Source organism: Cyprinus carpio, chromosome B14, assembly GCF_018340385.1.
Source record: "Cyprinus carpio isolate SPL01 chromosome B14, ASM1834038v1, whole genome shotgun sequence".
NCBI lineage: Eukaryota > Metazoa > Chordata > Actinopteri > Cypriniformes > Cyprinidae > Cyprinus > Cyprinus carpio.
This window is the reverse complement of record NC_056610.1, coordinates 17,682,104-17,703,717: the sequence shown is the minus strand read 5'-3', so window position 1 is coordinate 17,703,717 and position 21,614 is coordinate 17,682,104. Positions and strand designations below refer to the sequence as shown.

The 21,614-nt window shown below is 37.6% G+C and overlaps 1 protein-coding gene across 1 annotated transcript in view; it reads left to right on the top strand.

Annotated features, from left to right (window-relative positions):
* The window catches only part of LOC109051969 (teneurin-3-like), an 87,865-nt gene extending 69,592 nt beyond the window's left edge, over positions 1-18,273 (top strand). Inside the window, 12 exon segments of the mRNA XM_042738286.1 lie at positions 4,200-4,449; positions 5,643-5,663; positions 6,658-6,890; positions 7,965-8,119; positions 9,612-10,384; positions 10,386-10,490; positions 11,708-11,883; positions 11,974-12,209; positions 12,831-13,127; positions 13,599-15,210; positions 15,338-15,468; positions 16,849-18,273. Of these exon segments, the coding sequence (XP_042594220.1) occupies positions 4,200-4,449; positions 5,643-5,663; positions 6,658-6,890; positions 7,965-8,119; positions 9,612-10,384; positions 10,386-10,490; positions 11,708-11,883; positions 11,974-12,209; positions 12,831-13,127; positions 13,599-15,210; positions 15,338-15,468; positions 16,849-17,613 (4,754 nt within the window). The 3' untranslated portion in view covers positions 17,614-18,273.
* Positions 18,274-21,614: the final 3,341 nt, after the last annotated feature.

Here is a 21,614-nt window from a genome sequence, read left to right as displayed (position 1 = left end):
GATGTAAATACCCCTCAAATTAAAGCTGAAAGTCTGCAGTTAAAGCACATCTTGTTCGTTTCATTTTAAATCCATTGTGGTGGTGTATAGCGGCAAAAAGATTAGAATTGTGTCGATGTCCCAATATTATGGACCTGACTGTATATATATATATATTATATATATACTTTTTTTTTTTTTTTTCGTTTTTTTTTTTTTTCGTTTTCGTGTTAAATTGTTGTCTCAGACTTTTGGACCCCACTATAGGTGTCAATCCTTAACCTTTTTGGTGAATTTTTCCGATATGGCAGACTGCTTAGTCTGACGCCTCTTTATGAATGCTGCAGAACACCTAGAATATTTGATATTCATCTTGTTTGCTTGACATTTACAGCATAGTTTTATTTATCCCATTGCTATTTGATCAGCATATTTGCTCAGTGAATAATCAATAAGCATAAGCATTGCATTACTGTAGATGACATTGAATGAAATTTTCATTTATAGAGTTTGTTGTACTTCATAGACATTAACATGTAGCTGAGAGTGGCCAAAACAAATCGACTGCTTTTCACCTGAAGGTCTAGCCATAAAGTCACAAGTTAAGCAGGACACAATTTACAGTCTCCATGCTGCATGCTAATGACAAACACTAATGAAAAACATGCACTTTAAATGTAATTATTTTGTGATGCTGCATGTATACTCTAAAAAATGCTGGGTTAAATATGGACAAACCCAGCGGTTGGGTTACTGCCCAGAAGATTGGGTTAAACATTAAACCCAACTGTTGGTTGAAAACAACCCAATCGCTGGGTTTGTCCATATTTAACCAAGCATATTTTTAGAATGTAATTAGAAGTTCTTGCAATGCTTGGACACAATTTGTGCTATGGATATCTTAAATTGTGTGGCTTGTTGAGGACAGCAGCTGGTTTTATTGTTCCTTGAGGATGATGGAAAAGCAAAAAAATAAAAAATAAAATAAAAATAGCATAGACCTGTGCTGAGGGAGCTGAGCTGAACCACATCTATTGAACCACAACCTTGAAATAAAGTATCATAAAGATATTGAACATTGTTAGTAAGAAACCATACAGAACACTGTGTCCTGGCAACCACCCACAATGCCTTCGTGGCAGCGATGTCGATTATTACAATCAGTATATTGTTAATGTTGTTCTTGTAGCACAGAGTTTGCACAGGACTTACAGTCAGATCTTTGTAGATATAGTAGTTCATTATTTTCTTCCTAGAATTTGAACAGTGGTTCATAAGTTGTGTGAGCAGTGCATAATAAGATTAGGGCAATGCAATGCAGCAATCGCACAGTTTGAGTAAGTGAGAAGTGTCATTGGTTTGTCTTGCTGTCAAGGTCAGTGACTTTGTTGAGTCACACTTAAAAGCAGCCACCCAGACCAATTCATCTTACTTAATGGTACATTGGAGACCTCTGAATAAGAACAGCAGCTTCTATTGGGCCGGGTGTTCTCGAGATCCCCTCTGACTGTGTCTTCATTCCAGTCCTCCTCTCAATCAATTAATCAATGGCAGGGCCTAATCAAGCAGGAACAAATTGCTATGCACCCTGCTTAGCTGCACATGGGAAGACATTAGCCATGATTCGCATGCAGTTCAGAATTGCAGAGGGTTTTGGGTCATTTAAGCACTCTGTGAATTAACAGCTGATATCAGCCAATGACAGTTTACCACGCTTGCTGCTGAAGTGACAGTCATCACACTAAAGAGGAATGCCCGATGAGACTTGGCACTGGATGCACTTGATTTGTCTCCTCGTTGACAGTGCATTCAGGATAGGCACAAATCTACATATTTTGAAAATCAGCTAGTTGGCTTGTATTATTAGGCTGTTTTCAGGTTCACATTTCTTCAGCTTTCTTTTGTTCAAAACCTGCTATACAGAGTGCAGCTGAATTATATGCTTTTGACATGTTTTTCAAAGACTTTTTTTAGCATGACACCATTTTATAAACACAGTGCTCGTGGCAGGGCGCTCAAAACAGCGCAAGATGCAATGCAACAGCAGAAGATTTCTGTCTGAATGTGTATGACTGTTTTTTAATGGCTGGTGCTTTAACAGGGGATGTAGCTGAAGATGCAACTTTTTTATTCTTATTTTTTATTCAGTCTCATATTGTTTAATTAAAATGCCACACCTCGATCTTTCAGTGGAAATAATGGATGCTATTTCAGTTTTGTGACTTTAATTGCATTCAGTTGCCTGATATATCTGCTTCACAAAATAAATACACTATGGCTAGATCTAAATGCTGAGATAATTTATACCTTTGTTATATATCGCCCAGCCCTAAAACCACTCTATGTTAAGGAATTATATACAGTACATAAAAGTATGAATGTATGAAGTGCTATACAAATAAATCTGACCAACAGCTAAAGCACACTATGCTGAATGTTTGATAATTAAAGCTCCTCTGCTAAAAATGTCACAACTACCTAGAAAAAACAAACAAAAAGAAAACTTTTCTGTATTTCCATGATCGGCGTGGAGTAGACCACCCTCCATTAGAAGACAGTCAAAAAGGTCTCTCTGCTCTGCTTCTGACACTTTGGTTTGTCTTGCACAAGAAAGAAAAAACAAAACAAATTAAAGAAATCTCAAAGAAACTGGGCCGAAGAGCTTTAGCCTTGACAAAACATTTGAAACGGAACATTTTCAGACTCCTATAGTCTTAATGAATCTCGGCCTCTGAACCAATTACAAAGCAGAGGCAATGGTGTGTAGCCACTGAGGTAGCTAGTTACTGAACTTGAGTTGTAGTGGCCAGCCAATGGGAGTATAGTTCAGTGTAGTGTTATTGATGTGATTAATAGGCCAAAGCAAGTGTTGGAAGTCTAACATGTTGCTCAGTATGAATAATTTATGGCCCTGGGCATGGCACTTCCCTTTGAAGTTCCTCTTTGAAGCCAACCCCAAAAAGAAACAAGTTAAATTTTCACAGGACTGAAATATTTATCTGTAATGACCCAAGCTCTTCGCTCAGTCTTGGACTGAAAGTGGTGTTAAAATGATTGAAACGATCAAAGGTTTTAGAAGCTGAGATCTATAGGGACTGGAAAGTATAGCACACAGCTGAGTATACAATCACCTCTCAGGTGATCGAAATGTCTCCAGTTGGTACATTTAATGCCTGAGGACCGTATTCTTTTTTATTTTATTTTTTTGGATATTGTACATTTGAGACAGATTTTCTCTGATTCAACAGCACAAACAACACGTAATCCTTAAAAAATTCAGTCATACTTTTGCCAGCAGAACTGCTATTGAGCTTTTCTCTGAACATGTTATAAAATAGTTGCTGGAAAACGATGTGAGCAATAATGAGACAAATACATTTATGTGCTAAAATAATTAAGAAAATATAACTAATAAGTAGATTATTTTAAATGTAGAAAATAAATTTTTTATTGAATTGACACAAACTATAGCATATACCTTGTATTTTCCAGATTAAATATATTTATCCTTCTGCTCATTTCCATTTCAAATTGCACTGAAATGAAAACAATGTTAAACCAAAATAATAAAGAACAACATAAAATAAAAATAAAAAAGATAAAATTCTGCTTAAAACTAGACTTACTGCTCAAGAAGTGCTCAATTTATTTCAAAAGTTGAAGTCTAATCATCCATATTAATGAAAATGTTCATTATGGTCGCTCAGATGCCTTTAGCAGCTTAATTCTTTTTGGTGCTTCCTCATCAAAGTGCTACTTCAATGTCCACATTAATGGAGTTTCTAACGGAAGTTCGGGAAGATCACAGCGCTAAGTGCCCCCTTTTCATAGTGATGTCCAGGGTAGGAACTTTCATCTTTAGTTGAGTTATATGCTCAGGCCTTTCCATTACAGCCAGAGAAAAAAAAAAAAAAAACCTCTATTATTTTTTTCCATCCCTCTTATAGATTACAAGAGCATTTGAGGTTGTGAAGTCATATAAGAATAGCATTTCTCTGCTTGTCTGTAAAACAAATGAATCAAGTTCATGTATAATGTTTTTTTTTTTTTTTTAATTGCAATAGCATTTTTCATTTTAGCCTTATTTTTATTAGTTGTATTATTTCAGAGAGTAGTAGGAGTAGTACTAATTTTCTCTTCTTGGGTCTATGTGACTTTGGTTTTTGTGAAAATCATTTTTGAGAATATTTTTTTTTCTCCCACTCTCTCTGGTGTCTCAGGGATCCTGTATAAGGGAAATGGTGAGAACGTCTTCCTCTCCCAGCTTCCTCCCATCATCAGCACCATAATGGGGAATGGCAGACGCAGAAGCATCTCCTGTCCGAGCTGTAATGGGCAGGCGGAGGGAAACAAACTGCTGGCTCCTGTTGCTCTCGCATGGGGTATCGACGGGAGCCTGTTTGTTGGCGACTTCAATTACATCAGACGCATCTATCCATCAGGCAATGTCACCAGTGTCATGGAGCTCAGGTGAGTGAGCACAACTGGATGGGTGATTCAGCTGCACAGAAATCTGGCAGAATACCTGAGGAAAGATTTTGGGACAAATCAGAGCATGCTGAGAGGCAGCGTCTAGACATTGTCTTTCTACAAAACATTTAAAAGCATAACTATTTTTAATCCACAAAACTTTATAGTCCTCATAAAAAGAAGGCCATGAAATTCTGCATAATAGCGACACCAATTCTCACAGCATGCGATTTTTGAAGTCCGACAGTAATTGTCTTGAAAGTTATTGTTGAATGCTGTGAATCTGTAAACAGAGCTTTGATAGCTGTAGCAGCAGTGGTTGAAAGGCGATGAGTGTTAGAAAGGTAAACTCTTGTCAAAGACGTTATTTTTTTTAAAATCTACTCTCTTTGAAATACACAGGATATTTTAGGTTACACTTTATTTTAATGTGTCATTGTTACAGTGTTATTATGCATTTAAGTACAGAGTAATATTACTTAACTACGTGGACTATATGGTTAGGGTTAGGATTAGGGTTTGGCTTAGGGTTACTTGCATATAATTATGCATAATTAATTGTTATTATAATAGTAAGTACATGCAATGTGTAACAAGGACACCTTAAAATAAAGTGTTACCAAATTTTATTTCAGCATGTTGTTACAGTTGATACAGTGTTAAGAATCAATGTTGTTGCACTTAGTAAAAACATTTCATTAATTGAAGTATAGGTGAAATAAAATAAAAAAGATATATCAGAAGAAACACTTCGGCAGTTAACTGAAATATTTGTTTAAACTGAAGTTCTAAAATATCCCAAATGAAAACTAAAATAAAAAGGTAAATAGAAAAAAAATATATGCATATATATAAAAGATTACTAAAACTTAAAATCAAATTTAAATAAAAACTCATAATCAAAGCTCAAAATATTAAAATATGAATAATTAATCTAATAGTTAATTAAAAACAATTACAAATATTAATAAATACTAAAATACTATATAAATTAAATGAAAACACTGTTAAGGACTAATTTTAGAGGTATTGTAAACTCTATAGGATTGTGGAGAATACATACAGTAGTCACCAGAACATGGTGGACAAGTGGTTGTGTGAAGTAAATAGAATAAGTGTATACTATTTTACCTAAACTTGTCATACTGTATGTTCTTACTATATGTTTCCCTCCTTTTTCAAACTACCCAAAGAAATAAGGATTTCAGGCACAGGTAAGTTACATTTAATAAATTTCACACACTGCTGGTGTTTTAAAAGACATGCATGTATTGTGTACAAAATTTTAGGTAGGTAACTTTTAACAAACATCACTCGTTGTGACAGGGTGTCTATAGAAAACTAATCCCAGATGTCAAGGCACATTTTATGAGAGATTTTTGCACAGCACCTTTTTTTTTTTTGACTGTCTAAAAGACTTACTGAAGCTATGTAAGATGACTTTGGATTATGATGCAGTGGGAGACACTCTGGGCCTTTAGCTGAAAGAAGTACCACGGTTTCACATTTTCACTTTACACAGGCCAGCGCGCCTCTGGGTGTGAATGCAGGATATCGATCGAATAGAGTACGCTCAGCGTGCAAGAATTGCCCTAAAACCGCTTTTGATAAAACGTGAAAAGATTTGCCTGATCCCTGTGGAGAAGGTCACAGATCTCCACACCATCATGCACAAAGTCTCGACTCGACTGGTCATTTAACCACTAATGGCACGTCTGGAGGGGCCACACTAACTCATTCAGAAAGGAGCAGGCTGATTGGGAGACAGAATTAATGAATGCAAATAAGCGTAGCATTCTGAAAAGCCATCAGTTGTTGACAGTCATTAAGATATGCATATCATCACTGCATCGCAGAGAACCTTTCCCCGCAAGGGAACGGGAATGATTGAAATGATCTGGCAGTCTTGAAGTCGTCATCACAGCCTCCGCAAATACGTTCCAGTCACATCACATTTACTTCCCTTTCACACATTCTTTTTTTCTTTTTCCCATCTGTCAGGAGCTCACACCCTTTTGATAGATGCGAAAAAACATGCTGCGATTCTCTCAACGTCTTTAATGATATTAATATTCTAATCAGTCTCTCATTTCATCTGCCATCTCCAATTGCAATGTCAGAACAATAATTTATGAGTCGCACTGGCTCGGCTTGACAGCAGACTAATGTCTTCGCACATAACTCCCACTGTTTATATGTCTTTCCCCAAAACAATCCCGCTCACCGCTACTACCTGACCACGGATCCCGTCACGGGGCGGCTCTACGTGTCCGATACCAACTCCAGACGCATCTACAGCCCACAGGCGCTCCTGACCGGCTCGGAGTCCCAGCAGAACGTGGAGGTGGTGGTGGGAACAGGAGATCACTGTCTGCCTTTTGACGAAACTCAGTGTGGAGACGGAGGACCAGCCACTGAGGCTCTCCTCACAGGACCCAAAGGTATTATTAAAGGATCATTAAAACTGACAATCAAAAGGGTTATGCATTCTTCTCAAGGAAAGAGTTGAGAAACATGGGTTCTTCAAACTTCTGGAATGGCTGCTATGAATCTTCTGAGGCGTACGACACACTTTGATTGACATGAAAGTTCATCCCAAAGCTCTGTGAGCTTTTAACACTGTATTATGTAGTGAGGTTTTTGATTGGCGCTTCAACAAGGGAAATGGGAACTGACAGCCCCGGGATAGGTACTAAATTATTTGACTGAGCCAGACACAACGGATTGATGAAGCTGCTTTGAACGATTTGTGACTTCACCGACATAAATTATAAAACGTCACACTTGTCTGGTGAATATAGACAACCTATTTCAGGATATAATCTCGTCATGCAGAAAAAGAGATGTTTTCATTGTTTTTCAATGAAATGTCATTCACACACGAATTCACACACTGAATGATGGATACATTAGGTATCATATTTCCTGTGTAGATGGGTACGTAAAGTGTTGAATTGATGGGATGTGCACAGAGATCTACATTCTGGCTGTCGCAACTATAAAAAAGTCAGAGGCATTGATGCATACATGCATTTTCCTCGGTTGGGACTGAAATTTCTGCTATAACGTCAGTCCACTTCAGTGTTTTCGTCAAGCACACAAACTCTACTCTCTGTGCTATCAGTTAGGTACGCATTTTTTTTGCGGCAGTTACTATAGCAACCCACACTTTCATAATTTGGGTTTAAAAGTGGGTTTGATGCTTTCCCACTCCATGCTTTTGTCAAATACCCTGAGCAGACTTAAGGACCGACTGAGACGGAGTGATAGAGAGCGAACACAGGCTGAAATGCTAGAGGGAGGGAGGGATGTTCTAATACATCCTATTCCACTTTCTCCTTAAGAAATAATTCAGCAGTGGGAGGAAAGATGTGAATAATTGAGGGCGATGCTTTCTGCAGTGACCTGAATAATGGGAAGCCAAACACGACACATGTACCCGCTGCCTGGATCAGGCAAGCAAAGAGCACAGCTGTGTGACCCGCACATTTCGTTCCTTCCACTCTTCTCTCCAGGGATCGCTGTTGACAAGATGGGACTGATCTACTTTGTGGATGGGACCGTGATCCGGAAGGTGGATCAGAACGGCATCATCTCCACCCTGCTGGGGTCCAATGACCTTGCCTCTGCTCGACCCCTGAGCTGCGACTCAGTTATGGATGTCCATCAGGTGAAAAATGAAAATTGCTCAAATCAACACACTCAAGTCAATTAACATGACCCATTCAGAGACCTACATGAGTTTTGGTCGTAGTACATATTTCAAATTTAATTTCTTTTTTAATTATAATTTAATTATACAGTGCAGTGCCACACTGATTAGCTGTTGTGTGTGTTTTAGTATACAATACTAATGTCCAAATCTAGAATGGGAAAGCCAATGGTTGATATAATGCTAATATACACAATATATTATTTTATCAGATATTTTACTCAAAATTTACAAAAATACATACTGTACTGATAACAGTTTATAATAAGATAACTTTGTAAACACAAAACCACAAATGCATCAGTATCATAAACTAACAATGAACAGGAATTAAAAATTAGAAATGAGTAAAAATGGAAAAAAAAAAGAAAAAAAAATTAAAGGTTGAGTGAAACCGAGTAAGGCCATGTCAAAGATTGAAATTAAAGTGAAATTAATGGTTGATAATCAAACTTTGATGCTTGTTATTTCATAGTTAGATTTTCAGACTTTAGCCTGGATTTCACAGAGGGTCTCATATATATATATTCATATATATATTCATATATATATATATATATATATATATATATATATATATATATATATATATATATATATACACACACACTCACACACACACACACACACACACGGTGGCATGTAAAAGTTTGGGAACCCCTTGCAGAATCTGTGAAAATGTGAATAATTTTAACAAAATAAGAGCTGTGTTTTTCGTTGTGAAAGCAAAACTACTTTGTTCGGCCTTCCAAAAGAGGACACGACTAGAAATCAGTGGTTAAATTGTATTTACTACACTGTTCCAGAACAGTTCAACCCAAATTTACAGCCCATTTAACGGAGGACGAGGACTGTTTCTTGAACCAGTAGCCTACAATACCGGTGTCTGTTTCTATAAAGTGGGGCAATTCCAACTTTGCAAGGACAGTTTGGCACTTCTAGCTTTTTAACCTTAAACCACATAAACACACTTCATTACACCAAATATACAAAAATAATGTTCTTTTTAGCCACGTCATATGACCCTTTTAAATAACAAAAAATAATTTATTATTCCAGGTGAATTTAACATAGTTCAGTGATCTTTGTTCAAGACAAGTTAACTAATGTTAATTTATTTAAAAAAATCTTTAATATATTAAAATAATATTATGTAGAAGATACTATTAATCTAAATTCAAATGCTGTAAATACATTCTTAATTGTTGTTTCTCAATGTTAACATTAAAGCTTTTGCATTAATATTAACATATAAAACCTTGCTGGAAAGTGTTAAAATATCTATTGATAATTTATACAGCTTGAATCCAGATTGGATTAAAAAAAACTATTATGTATGCAGGTAAGATTAAAAACTAACATTTACTAATATCTGTCTATCACAAAATGGATGTGGAGTTATATAAACTATGACAGCAACAAAACTTTTCTCTTATTCATCTGCCTGTAGGTGTCTTTAGAATGGCCAACAGATCTGGCTGTTAGTCCGATGGATAACTCATTGTTTGTGCTGGATGGCAGTGTGGTTTTGCGGATCACTGAGGAGGGGCAGGTCAGCGTGGCAGCGGGCAGACCCCTTCACTGCCCCATGCCTTCTACAGACATCCTGGTGACAGAAACACAGCAAGCCACGCATACCCATCTGGAATCCCCAAGTGCCATCACCATCTCCTTCAATGGAGAGCTGCACATCGCGGAGACAGACGAGAGGAAGATGAGCCGCATACGCAGCGTGGCAGCAGATGGTGAGATCACTCACCTGGCGGGTGCGCCTTCAGACTGCGACTGCAAGACCGACGTCAACTGTGATTGTTACCTAACAGGAGATGGCTTCGCTAAAGATGCCCGGCTGAACGGACCGTCCTCTCTCGTGGCAGCTCCGGATGGAACCCTGTATGTAGCCGACCTGGGAAACATTCGCATTCGAGTGATTGGAAAAAACAAGCCTGCACTTAACAGCATGGGTTTGTATGAAGTGGCATCGTCCGCGGAGCAGGAAGTGTACATGTTTGACAGTAATGGCACGCACCAGCACACGGCCAACCTGATCACTGGAGACTTCAAATATAACTTCAGCTATAGCAATGAGGGAGATCTGACCTCGGTGGCCGACAGTCATGGGAACACGCTACGGATTCGCCGGGACGCCAGCCGCCTTCCTGTCCGCATCGTTGCACCTGACAACCAGGTTATTTGGCTAACTGTAGGCTCGAGTGGTGGGCTGGACCCTTGGCACACAGGGGCATGAACAGGTGCTGCTAACTTACCATGGCAACAGTGGTCTCCTGGCAACCAAGAGCACTGCCAATGGATGGACAACATTCTATGAGTAAGAGTGTTTGAGCGTGCTTGCTACTCTTTGCTTGCCAGTGCAAACATCGCTATTATTGCTCAAATTTAGGGTCAGCGATCTGAACAAGAATTAAATCGGCTCGAATTCATCCAGCACCATTTGGGCTACAGACAGAGCTGGGTAGATTAATTACAAATTGTTACTGATTCCAAATTACATGACAAAAATTGTGATTAGTAACGTAATCCATTACATTACACAATTTAAGTAATATAATCTGACTACTGTTTTGATTACTTTTAAACTAACTCGTTTATCACATTGATTTAAGTAGGATAATCTGCTACCATATCAATGTAAAAGCACAAATAGTAAGAAAATATATTCCATTCGCTATAATTAACAACATGAAGTGCATTAAACATTAAATTACATCATTAATTACAAGCTATTAATTAATTAAATCATAAAAGTGTAACATTAAAATGATTAAATCTCAGTGGTACTCCATGTAAATATATTTGGAGAAATTTTTAGATGACAAAAGTGTCTGGGAATTACTGCATTACATGTAAATAAGAAATAATGTGTATTTGTGCATTTTAATGTTTGAAAGACAAAAGCCTTCCGAACACATAATAAAACAGGGTTACATAAACATATGTTCATCAGTAGTTGATCCAGTGTTGAAATACTTCTTAAATCTGAAATTATTTTTATAAATCCAGTGGTCAAATGCTATGTAGCCACCTGATTAATGACTGGCCTCTCTGTGACTGTTCACAAAACATTTAAAAGATGAAAAAGAGGAATTAGGGAGAATCAATAAATTATGAATTTATTGTTATTGTGTGAATAATATGTAATCATGTAATCAATAAAACTTTAACTGTAGTCTGATTAAGAGTATTTTAAAATGTAATTTTATCTAATTAATAGTACTTCATTTTTGGAATCTGATTACGTAATCCAGATTACATGTTATCAGTTACTGCCCAGCTCTGGCTACAGACATGAATTATATCTAAAATCATGCTGGTTATTATGGATAGGTGTACCGTTACTTTTCTAAGTACTCAGACAGCTGGTGGATAATAAATTGGCAAAAATCCTTTTGGAAGAGGATCTGAACCATTTCTAGGGAACAACATACCAACACAGAAGTAATCTAGACTTTAAGACAGATAGACCAGTAGAAAAATGCATATTCATGTGGTTTGTATTAAATGCAGGCTTTTTAACATCTCTTTCAGCTATGACACAGAGGGACGACTGACCAATGTAACTTTTCCTACTGGAGTGGTGACCAGTCTGGCCTATGACATGGATACTGTCTCTACAGTAGACAGAGAAAGTTTTGAACGAGATGAAGCTGCAACCATAACTACAAACCAGTCAGCAATTCAAAATGTCCTCACGTTACACCAAGGTAAGCCTCGTGTTCTCATGTTATTTATTTATTTATTTTTTTTCTAGCCTTTCTGCTTGTCATTTATGTTGTCTTTTTTTTATTTTGCAGATCAGCTGAAGAACAACTATGTGATTGGTTATGACCATTCCTTGTGGATTCTGTATGCCAATGGGATGAACACTCACTACCAGACTGAGCCACACATTCTGGCTGGCGCATCTTCCCCTACGCTGGCACGAAGAAACATGACCCTGCCCGATGACAGCGGGCAAAACTTGGTGGAATGGCGCTTTCGCAAAGAGCAGACGAGGACGAAGGTCACAGTGTTTGGACGCAAGTTACGAGTACGTAATAAAGCCCAATTATAGAGGACAAAGAAATGGTTTAAAAATATTTCCTATTGAAAGAAACCACAGGACAATTTTGTTCTTAAATCTATTAGGTTTATTGTAACACAAAGAACTTGACATCTGGCTTGAGGTTCAAATGACCTCAGGCAATTAAAAAAAAATCACACAAGATTTCTTGCTATACTTTTGTGTAGATGTGAATTCTTGCTAATTAAATTTGGCATGAAAATGGCACTTGGCATAATATGCAGTTTAAAAATCATGCAAGCTTTCTTGCTATATTTTTATTTAGATAGAAATTCTTACAAATTAAATAAATTAAGTGATTAATTTTTAATTAATCAGTTTTACAGTGGTTAAACAAATTTATTCTAAAATTGATGTTGCTTACACTGGAAGATGATTTAATAACCTGAACGTGCCACTGAGCCATTTAGTTTTATAAAGTTAAGGTATTAATCATGAGACTCATTTTCACAGAAAGATTCAAGTCAAACTTTCTGACGGAAACCAAGGCAACTCTGACATGAAAAAATATGTCAATTTGCTAGTCGATTTTCTGCCATTTTACTGTTGCCATACCAATTTTGTGTCTCTCCTTCGCCTGCACTTCAAGTAAATGGACGGAACATTTTGTCTGTTGATTATGACCGAGCGCTGAGGATTGAAAAGATCTATGATGATCACCGTAAATTCCTTCTGAAGATTGGTTATGACACAGCAGGTCAGCCTACTCTCTGGATGCCAAGTAGCAAGCTGCTGCCTGTCAACCTCACCCGCAATAGCAATGGGCAGTTGAGTGCCATACACTGGGGCTCTGTCTCAGAGAGGGCCGAGTATGATGGACAAGGCCGTCTGCTTTCCAGAACGTTTCCTGATGGGAAGACCTGGAGCTACACTTATCTGGAGAAGGTACAGGCCAGTGGAAATTGCTTTTAGTGATGTATGCGATATGCAGTAGCCATCAAGAGTTTTGTCAGTAGACTCTGCCACATATAAACAGTTTACCACCAATGTAAAGCTTTTTTTGACTTAACTCAATCACTTTCGCTCAATGAATCCTTTAAAATACACACCCTACACATGATGTTTTTTTCTTCCATGGAACAAAAAAGAAAACATTTTGCATCTACACCCAAGCTGTTTCTTACTTCCGCGTTTAGGAATAAGGTGGATAAAAGGAAAGAAAAAAAGATGGTTGTCAACAGGTGAAATGAGGGCCAGTAAATGAAGAAGAATTGCAATTTTTTGGTGAATTATGCCTTTTATTTAGCAAAAACTCTTTTATCCTAACGAGATTAACCAACTAGTGTGATAATTTACATAAAATTAGTTGATTCTAATTCCCCCTGGTTTATGCAAGTTGTTTTCTTCTCGTTCTAGTCCACTGTCCTGATACTGGCGAGTCAGCGGCAGTATGTCTTTGAATATGACCCTCAGGGAGGTCTTTCTGCAGTCACTATGCCTAGTGTGGCCCGATACACTATGGAGACCATACGCTCGGTGTCTTACTACCGCAACCTTTACCATATGCCTGAGAGCAACGCTTCCGTCACTGTAGACTACAGTGAGGATGGGAGGCTCCTGAGAGTGGCACAGCTGGGCACGGGACGGAGAGTCCTCTACCGGTACCGCTGGCACAACAAACTCTCTGAGGTTCTGTACGACAGCACTCGTGTCAGCTTCACTTACGACGAGACGGCAGGTGTGCTGAAGACGGTCAATCTGCAGAGTGAGGGTTTTATATGCACCATTAGATACAGGCAGCTCGGCCCACTGGTAGACCGGCAGATCTACCGGTTCAGCGAGGATGGGATGGTAAACGCTCGCTTCGACTATGCTTACGACAGTAATCTGCGTGTGACGAGTATTCAGGGGGTCATCAATGAAACCCCACTGCCTATTGACCTTTATCAGTATGATGACATCTCAGGGAAGGTGGAGCAGTTCGGCAAATTCGGCGTCATCTATTATGACATCAACCAGATCATCTCTACCTCTGTCATGACTTACACCAAACACCTTGACGGCCATGGTCGGGTTCGAGAGATTCAGTATGAGCTCTTCCGTTCTCTGCTCTTCTGGATCACGGTCCAGTATGACGATATGGGCCGAGTCACCAAGCGGGAGATGAAGATTGGCCCGTTCGCCAATGCCACCAAGTATAGCTATGAATATGACGTGGACGGACAGTTGCAGACCGTCTACCTCAATGAGAAAATGACATGGCGATACAGCTATGACTTAAATGGGAACATACACCTTCTGAGTCCAGCAAACAGTGCACGAATCATGCCCTTACGTTATGACCTACGAGACCGTATAACACGTCTAGGAGACCTGCAGTATGAGTTGGACGAAGATGGGTTTCTTCGCCAGAGAGGCTCTGAGATCTTCCAGTACAACTCCAATGGCCATCTAGAACGTGTCTACAGTAAATCCAGTGGCTGGTCAGTCCAGTACCGTTATGATGGTTTGGGAAGAAGAGTCTCCACAAAGTCCAGCATGGGACAACATCTGCAGTTCTTTTATGCTGATCTGAGCTACCCAAGCAGGATAACGCATGTCTACAACCATTCCAGCTCACAGATTACCTCTCTATATTATGACCTGCAGGGGCACTTGTTTGCAATGGAGATCAGCAGTGGAGCGGAGTTCTACATTGCCTGTGATAACATAGGAACACCACTGGCTGTCTTTGGCAGTGATGGTGTCCTCCTCAAGCAGGTTCATTATACAGCTTATGGCGAAGTCTACTCAGACTCCAATCCTGATATCCAGTTGGTGATTGGGTTTCATGGAGGACTTTATGACCCTCTAACAAAACTGCTTCATTTTGGAGTGCGGGATTACGACATCATGTCGGGTCGCTGGACTGCACCTGACTTTATGCAGTGGGAGAAAATCAGCAAGAATCCAGGCCCTTTTAATCTCTATATGTTCCGAAACAACAACCCTATAAGTAAAGTACAGAAAGTTAGAGACTACTTAACAGGTATGGCATGGATTCACTGCATCTACTGTATCCGCATATTGAAACAAGTTCTGCAAGTAATCATTAATTGCATATTTTCTCCCATGCAAATTATGATTTTAAATTTATTCACTGATATTTGCTACAGATGTGAACAGCTGGCTTGTCACATTTGGATTCCATCTCCATAATAGTATCCCTGGTTTCCCTGTCCCTATTTCTGAGATGACACAAGCCTCCTACGAACTGGCCAAAAGTCTAGTGTGGGATGACCTGACAGTAAGTTAATTTTTGGATGAATATCTTCACATGCTAGCATAAAGGGTTATTATAGTTGACCAAAACTAAAATTAAAAATAACTTTTTCTGGCTTAATGTGTTATTATGGTTGAATAAAACTAAAATTAAAAATAACTTAAAAATAACTCAAAAGATAGCAATAGATGCTTACACTAAGTGTAAATATTATATTTTCTTTATTTTATTTAAATTAATTTAGTATATATTTACACTAAATGAATATAGCAAATAGTGATAGATGCTGCTATTTATACAAAAATAACTCAAATAAATTAATTATCTGCACCTCGGTATTGTAGTACATTATAAAACAGTATGCAATATAACGTATTGAGTGTAAATTATAATTTTAATTCAAATTATTAAATGGATGCCACTTTATTGGGACAATAAAGCCCTCCCTACACCTACCCTAAATAATATATACTACCCAATATTTGTTTTCAACTTTTTGATTATTTCCTTTATTTTTAAAGAAAATAAATGCCTTTGCCAATGTAATATGAGATTTGAAAAGGGAGGAGAAAAACGTTTGGTAAAATGGGGGGTTTTGAACCCGGATAGATCACATCAAAAAACTGTGGTACACACTTTACCATTTATGCCACTGGAGCTGATGTTTGACAGCTGTCTTTTGTAGTGTTGACTATCCCAATCACATGTTGGTGGGCGGAGTTAGTGTAGATAGGCTATTTGCACTTAGTGTGAATAGACACTCTGTTAAAATTATTTCATCTAGATGCCAAGGCAACTTTTTTAATATTTGTTTAGTTTAACTTGATGTACAAAAATAACTACAAAAATAATAATAATACAAAAAAATAATAATAATACAAGCTATAGAAACAATAAATAAATAGACTAAAACTATGACAAAGAAATACTAAAACTAAGTCAAATTAAGTTAAAAAATATTAAACCATAAAAACCTTAGTATCAAAATATTACTAAAAACTTGTAGAGTGTGAATACTTGAACAGAATTAGAAAATTGTTTTGAATTATTATATTCTATTATATTATTAATAACCTGACAGTAATTTTTTGTATCATTATATCTTCAATTAATCTTATCATTACATCTTCAATTAAACATCTTCAGTTAATATCAGGTATGAGGATTTTTATTAAAAATAATAATAATAATAATAATTTATTATAAAATAATGTGTTGTGTCCAAAAACAAATGTAAAGTAAAAAATAATTATTTTTTTGTAATCCTTTTTGTTGCTTTTTTTTTCTCTCTCTCTCTTTTCTTTTCTTGTAGTATCCCTTTGAAGATTTTTTTTCACCATATGAGACTAGAATGGAACTAGAGTCCAAACGTTTCACTAAAATGTTTATTTTCTTCTTTTGTAGGCTAGCTTTGCAGTCCAGCAGCATGTCATTCGACAAGCTGAAGCATTTCTAACATTTGGGGATCTGCCACAGGTTGAGTTCGGCCATAGCCAAAGGGTTGATAAACCCTGGCTGTGGTTTGCCTCAAGCGATTCATTGATAGGTCGCGGGATCATGCTAGCCCTTTACAAGGGCATCGCGATAACCCGCGCACTAAGCCTAGCTAATGAGGATTGCGTCAAGGTTGCCAACATCCTCAATGGCGCACTTTACTTGAAAGACTTGCACTTTATCATAGATGGCAGAGACACGCACTTCTTTGTTAAAATGAATTCTCCTGAAGCGGACCTGGCAGCGTTGCGGCTTACTAGCGGACGGAAAGAACTTGAGAACGCGGTGAACGTGACGGTGTCGCAGTCCACAGCTGTGCTAGGTGGCCGCACCCGGCGCTTCGCAGATGTGGAGTTTCAGAGGGGGGCTCTCACCCTGCATGTGCGCTACGGGGCGTCTCTGGATGAGGAACGAGTGCGTGTTTTAGAGCTGGCCCGACAGAGGGCTCTTGCTATCTTGTGGGCACAGGAGCAACAGCGGGTGCGAAATGGAGAGGAAGGATCCCGCCTATGGACTGAGGGAGAGAAGAGGCAGCTTCTCAGCACTGGAAGAGTGCAAGGCTACGATGGATACTATGTGCTGTCGGTGGAGCAATATCCTGAGCTAGCCGACAGCGTCTACAACCTTCAGTTCCTCAGACAAAATGAGTGGCAAAAGGTAGTGAACAGACCATGATTAGCCACTCTGAGCAATTTGTAATGGAAGAATAAGTTAAGCGAACACATTTATTACATTCTCAGAGTTTTTTAAAAAAAAACACTACTCCTAGTCTAATAAGAAGAGTACTACCTAGGGGGGAAAAAGAGCATTAAAACAACGCTGTGCGTTGTGAAACATTGTGTATTCTCAAGACCTATTTAAGGCCTTAACAAGGTTACAGTTGTGGAGCACAATGAAATTATGAACTTAGCATCAGAGACAGGCCAGATTCATACAGCTGTTGATATCTTTATTTAACTATTTATTAATGATTCATTTTTACAAGCACTATTCAAATAAGTCCCTAAAGAGAAAAACGGCATACCTTTTGGAAAAAGAAAATGTTTACATATGCATATCACTGTACCACTGCAAAAATACCACATGTGATGTCAGGTGGGTTATTGTAGCCAGCTATACACTGTAATATTTTTATATTTATTGAGATTTGCCTCTTTTTCCTGTACATTTCATGAATATCATAATAGAAAAAAATGCTTTTGTTGGCAATCATGTCATGTGCAATGATTTTAGGTGATTGTGTTTTATAAATGACATTTGACACTTTGATTTGCAGCTATCATACATTAACTGAAAAAACTGTACAAATAATGAATAAAATGGCAGCACAGCACAGAAAATATGTAAATGTCTGTATTTATGTAAATGGTGTTTACCTGCATATTTTTAAAATTAAAAGCAATTATTTGATCATTTGGTAACAGGTCCCAAGGGAAATATTTATGAAAATTGTTTGTACTTAAAAGAAAATAAATGATAAAATTACTTTTTACAGCTTTTATTTCTTTGAGCACAGATTAAATTAAGCGCATGATACACGCTAGTAGTTTCATGGTCTTGGCAAAACAATAACTTTAGAAAAACCGTTTTGTCCACTAGCACTAAACTGTTTTTTCTATATTGATGAACTAAGAATTGCACTGGGGAAGTCTGAAGTTAGATGTGAGAGGTTATGTGAATTCATTTTAATCAAAGACAAAACTGCTTGAGTCATGAGTAAAACTCACTTTCATCTGCTTCTGCAATAGTGGGTCGATTAATGGTAATCCCTAAATATTAACTTAATTAATAATTGCTCTCTGTGTAAAATCTGATTAATGAGTGATCAAAGGCAGAAAGTCAGGATCACAGAGCCTGAAAATTTGCTTAAGTCACTGCAACTTGTAAACCCACTATCTATCATGTGATTTCTACAACAACCTTCTAGCCATTTAAAATTGGTTTATGAACACACAAGTGCATCACAAAACTATATCAATACATGATGTGGTAACTGCAGCATTTAACTGCTGGCAATTCTAAGACCATAAAACAAATGTTTTCTTATTCCGATTTTCTGTTTGGATGAACAGACACAATGCATCTACTGAGCGATAATCACAACTGATATTACAGTGTCTTCTTGCAGATAACATAATACTTGGTCAGCTGCACATTCATGATTTATTCAAGCTCTCAGACTAATAATGTTGATGATCAGGCAAATTGGAAGTGTCTGGATATTCAGACAGCAACAGACGCTGTATTGAGGCTTTCCTCATTTAGGTTGTAAATGTGTGTATGAGGTTTATGGGAATGTGTAAGACGTCGTTTTGTTAACAATATTCTGTTAAAAAATATACAGTTATTAAGCATAATAATGACAATAAAATGTTACTTTTCCTAAAAAGTCAGCTTTGAAAAAGCAAGCAGAATTATCTTTGACCTTTGTACCTGTAAAGAGACCAGCTCTGCTTATCTAGAGAGAAATCTAGTGCTATAACCTTCATTTCTTTCTACATACATTTACTTGCCACATCACAAAGATTCTAGAGTTACTGCTCCGTAATTAAGCTCTTCCAACATTTTTAACTGGGTACTGCCAAGTGCAATGTCAAAAACATTAGGTGTGTCTCAATTTGTGTACTTAAGCACTATTCTGTGCCATTTTGTATAAATACTGAGTAGTTTGTTCACAATGAAAATTTCAACGAGACCTGTTGAAAGTTACTTTACTTAGTAAAACCTTCTAAAATGTGTACATTAGATGGTACATAATGCATAATTTATAACGCATCATTCAAGACAAAGCAATAGAATTATTTCTAAATACATTTTCTAAAAACCAAAATTACAGTGCTCCAACGTAAACTGAACACATTTAAAGCAACTGTGTGTAGTTTTGTTTGTTTTGTGAGTTTGGAGCCCCCTACAGACGATTAGAATTCACTGCCGTAAATATAGCACTAGCTGTACACGACTGCTGCTGCCATAAAGCAATCCACCCTTTTCGTGGAATTTTGTGCTTCAGTTATTAATTGTAGGAAAAAATAGCTCAGAGGACTAAAGTGAGATTTTGCTTTGTGTTGTTGCCTAATTGTTTTGTACGCAGTAGTGACTTACTTTTTTAGAATACATTCAGGTAGTAATAAACCTTTATTCCATAAAGATATAGGAGAAATAGAGACGAATTCAGCAGCTATGCCTTAATGCTAAGTTAACAAATTTTTACATATTATTGACATCTGAACCCAATACATGATTGTGAATAACCATACATATACGTGCAACTGGAACTTTATCAATTCTATAGCAAGAGAGTAAAGTAGAACATGAGATTACATAACACAGCTGTACTTTTAAAGTGAGGCGTTACATAAAGCCCTCTTTGGAGCTCGAGCTTTCTGCGGATCCCAAGACTGCAAAATATATTCTGCTGGAAAGTTAGAGAGACACGTAGCAAAAACACCATACTCAAACCAATTAACTGAAGCTGGGATGAAGGCCCGTATGATGGAATCCACTAATATATATATATATATATATATATATATATATATATATATATATATATTTAAAAGACACAATGAACTTGCCATCATATTTACTAAGCATGAGCGAGCCAGGCAAGGTCTGATGATGCCACCAACACCACTGTGTTGTTTCAGTGCAATGCATGCTAATGATATGCAAATGCAGTGAGGAAAAACCTTCCCTGGATCACCCGTATTAGCCATGGTCTCTGTTTTCTGGTTTAATCCACGATGCACCATACTGTTCTGCCCCGGCTCCTGATTAACACTGCCCTCAAACGCAAAATTTATGCACAATCAAGTCCCTGCAACACATTTCCTATTGGGTTGACTCATTTTACCGCTTATTCACACCCAGTTAAACTGAATCCTTTGGTTTATGAAGGTCACTCATTTCTGTATAGTGTTGTCTCCAATAGCCGTTTTTGTGTCGCTTATGCCCCAAGTGGCAGATTTGATGGATTAGCCAACTCTTCTCAAAAGGTATGAAGACAGTGACACCCAATCCCTGTCACAGACCGCTCAATAAGCAAACTCTGGTGCCCAAGCAAGCTGTGTGTTTACAAGGACACAAGACACTACCACACAAAGACAAGCTCGCTGTCTGTCTCTGACACACACACACACACACACACACATCAGATCCCCAGACTCATTCCAAACCCTATAACCTTTCACAATCTGTTCTGGCCAGCCAGAGTTCACCTGTTACCCACAATTCAGCTGAAAAGCGTGTATATTTACACACAATACAAAGGCAGATCATCAAAGGCTCTATAAACAGTTTAATCATCAAAGATTCTCTCATACAAGCTTTTCCCAAGTATACAGGCATAAATGAGTCCACGGAAATGATTCAGTGAATGTAAATGATTCAAATGACGCGTGACTCACCATTCGCCTTGACTGCCATTGTTTAAAACGTTCCTTCTGCATCCAGTGCACACAGACACTGATCTTCAAAAACCTAAAACAGAAGCACAACGGAAAGGGGGTGCATTTATTTTTGTTTGTGAACAATATGTTTTAAAATGTGTGTGAGGTTGTTTTTTTGGAGGAGTGATATAATCAAATGTCAAACATTATCATTTTGTGCAACAGAACCAAATTTAGCGCGGCAAAGTTCAGAAAAAACAAAAAACAAAAAAAAAAAAAATATTAAAT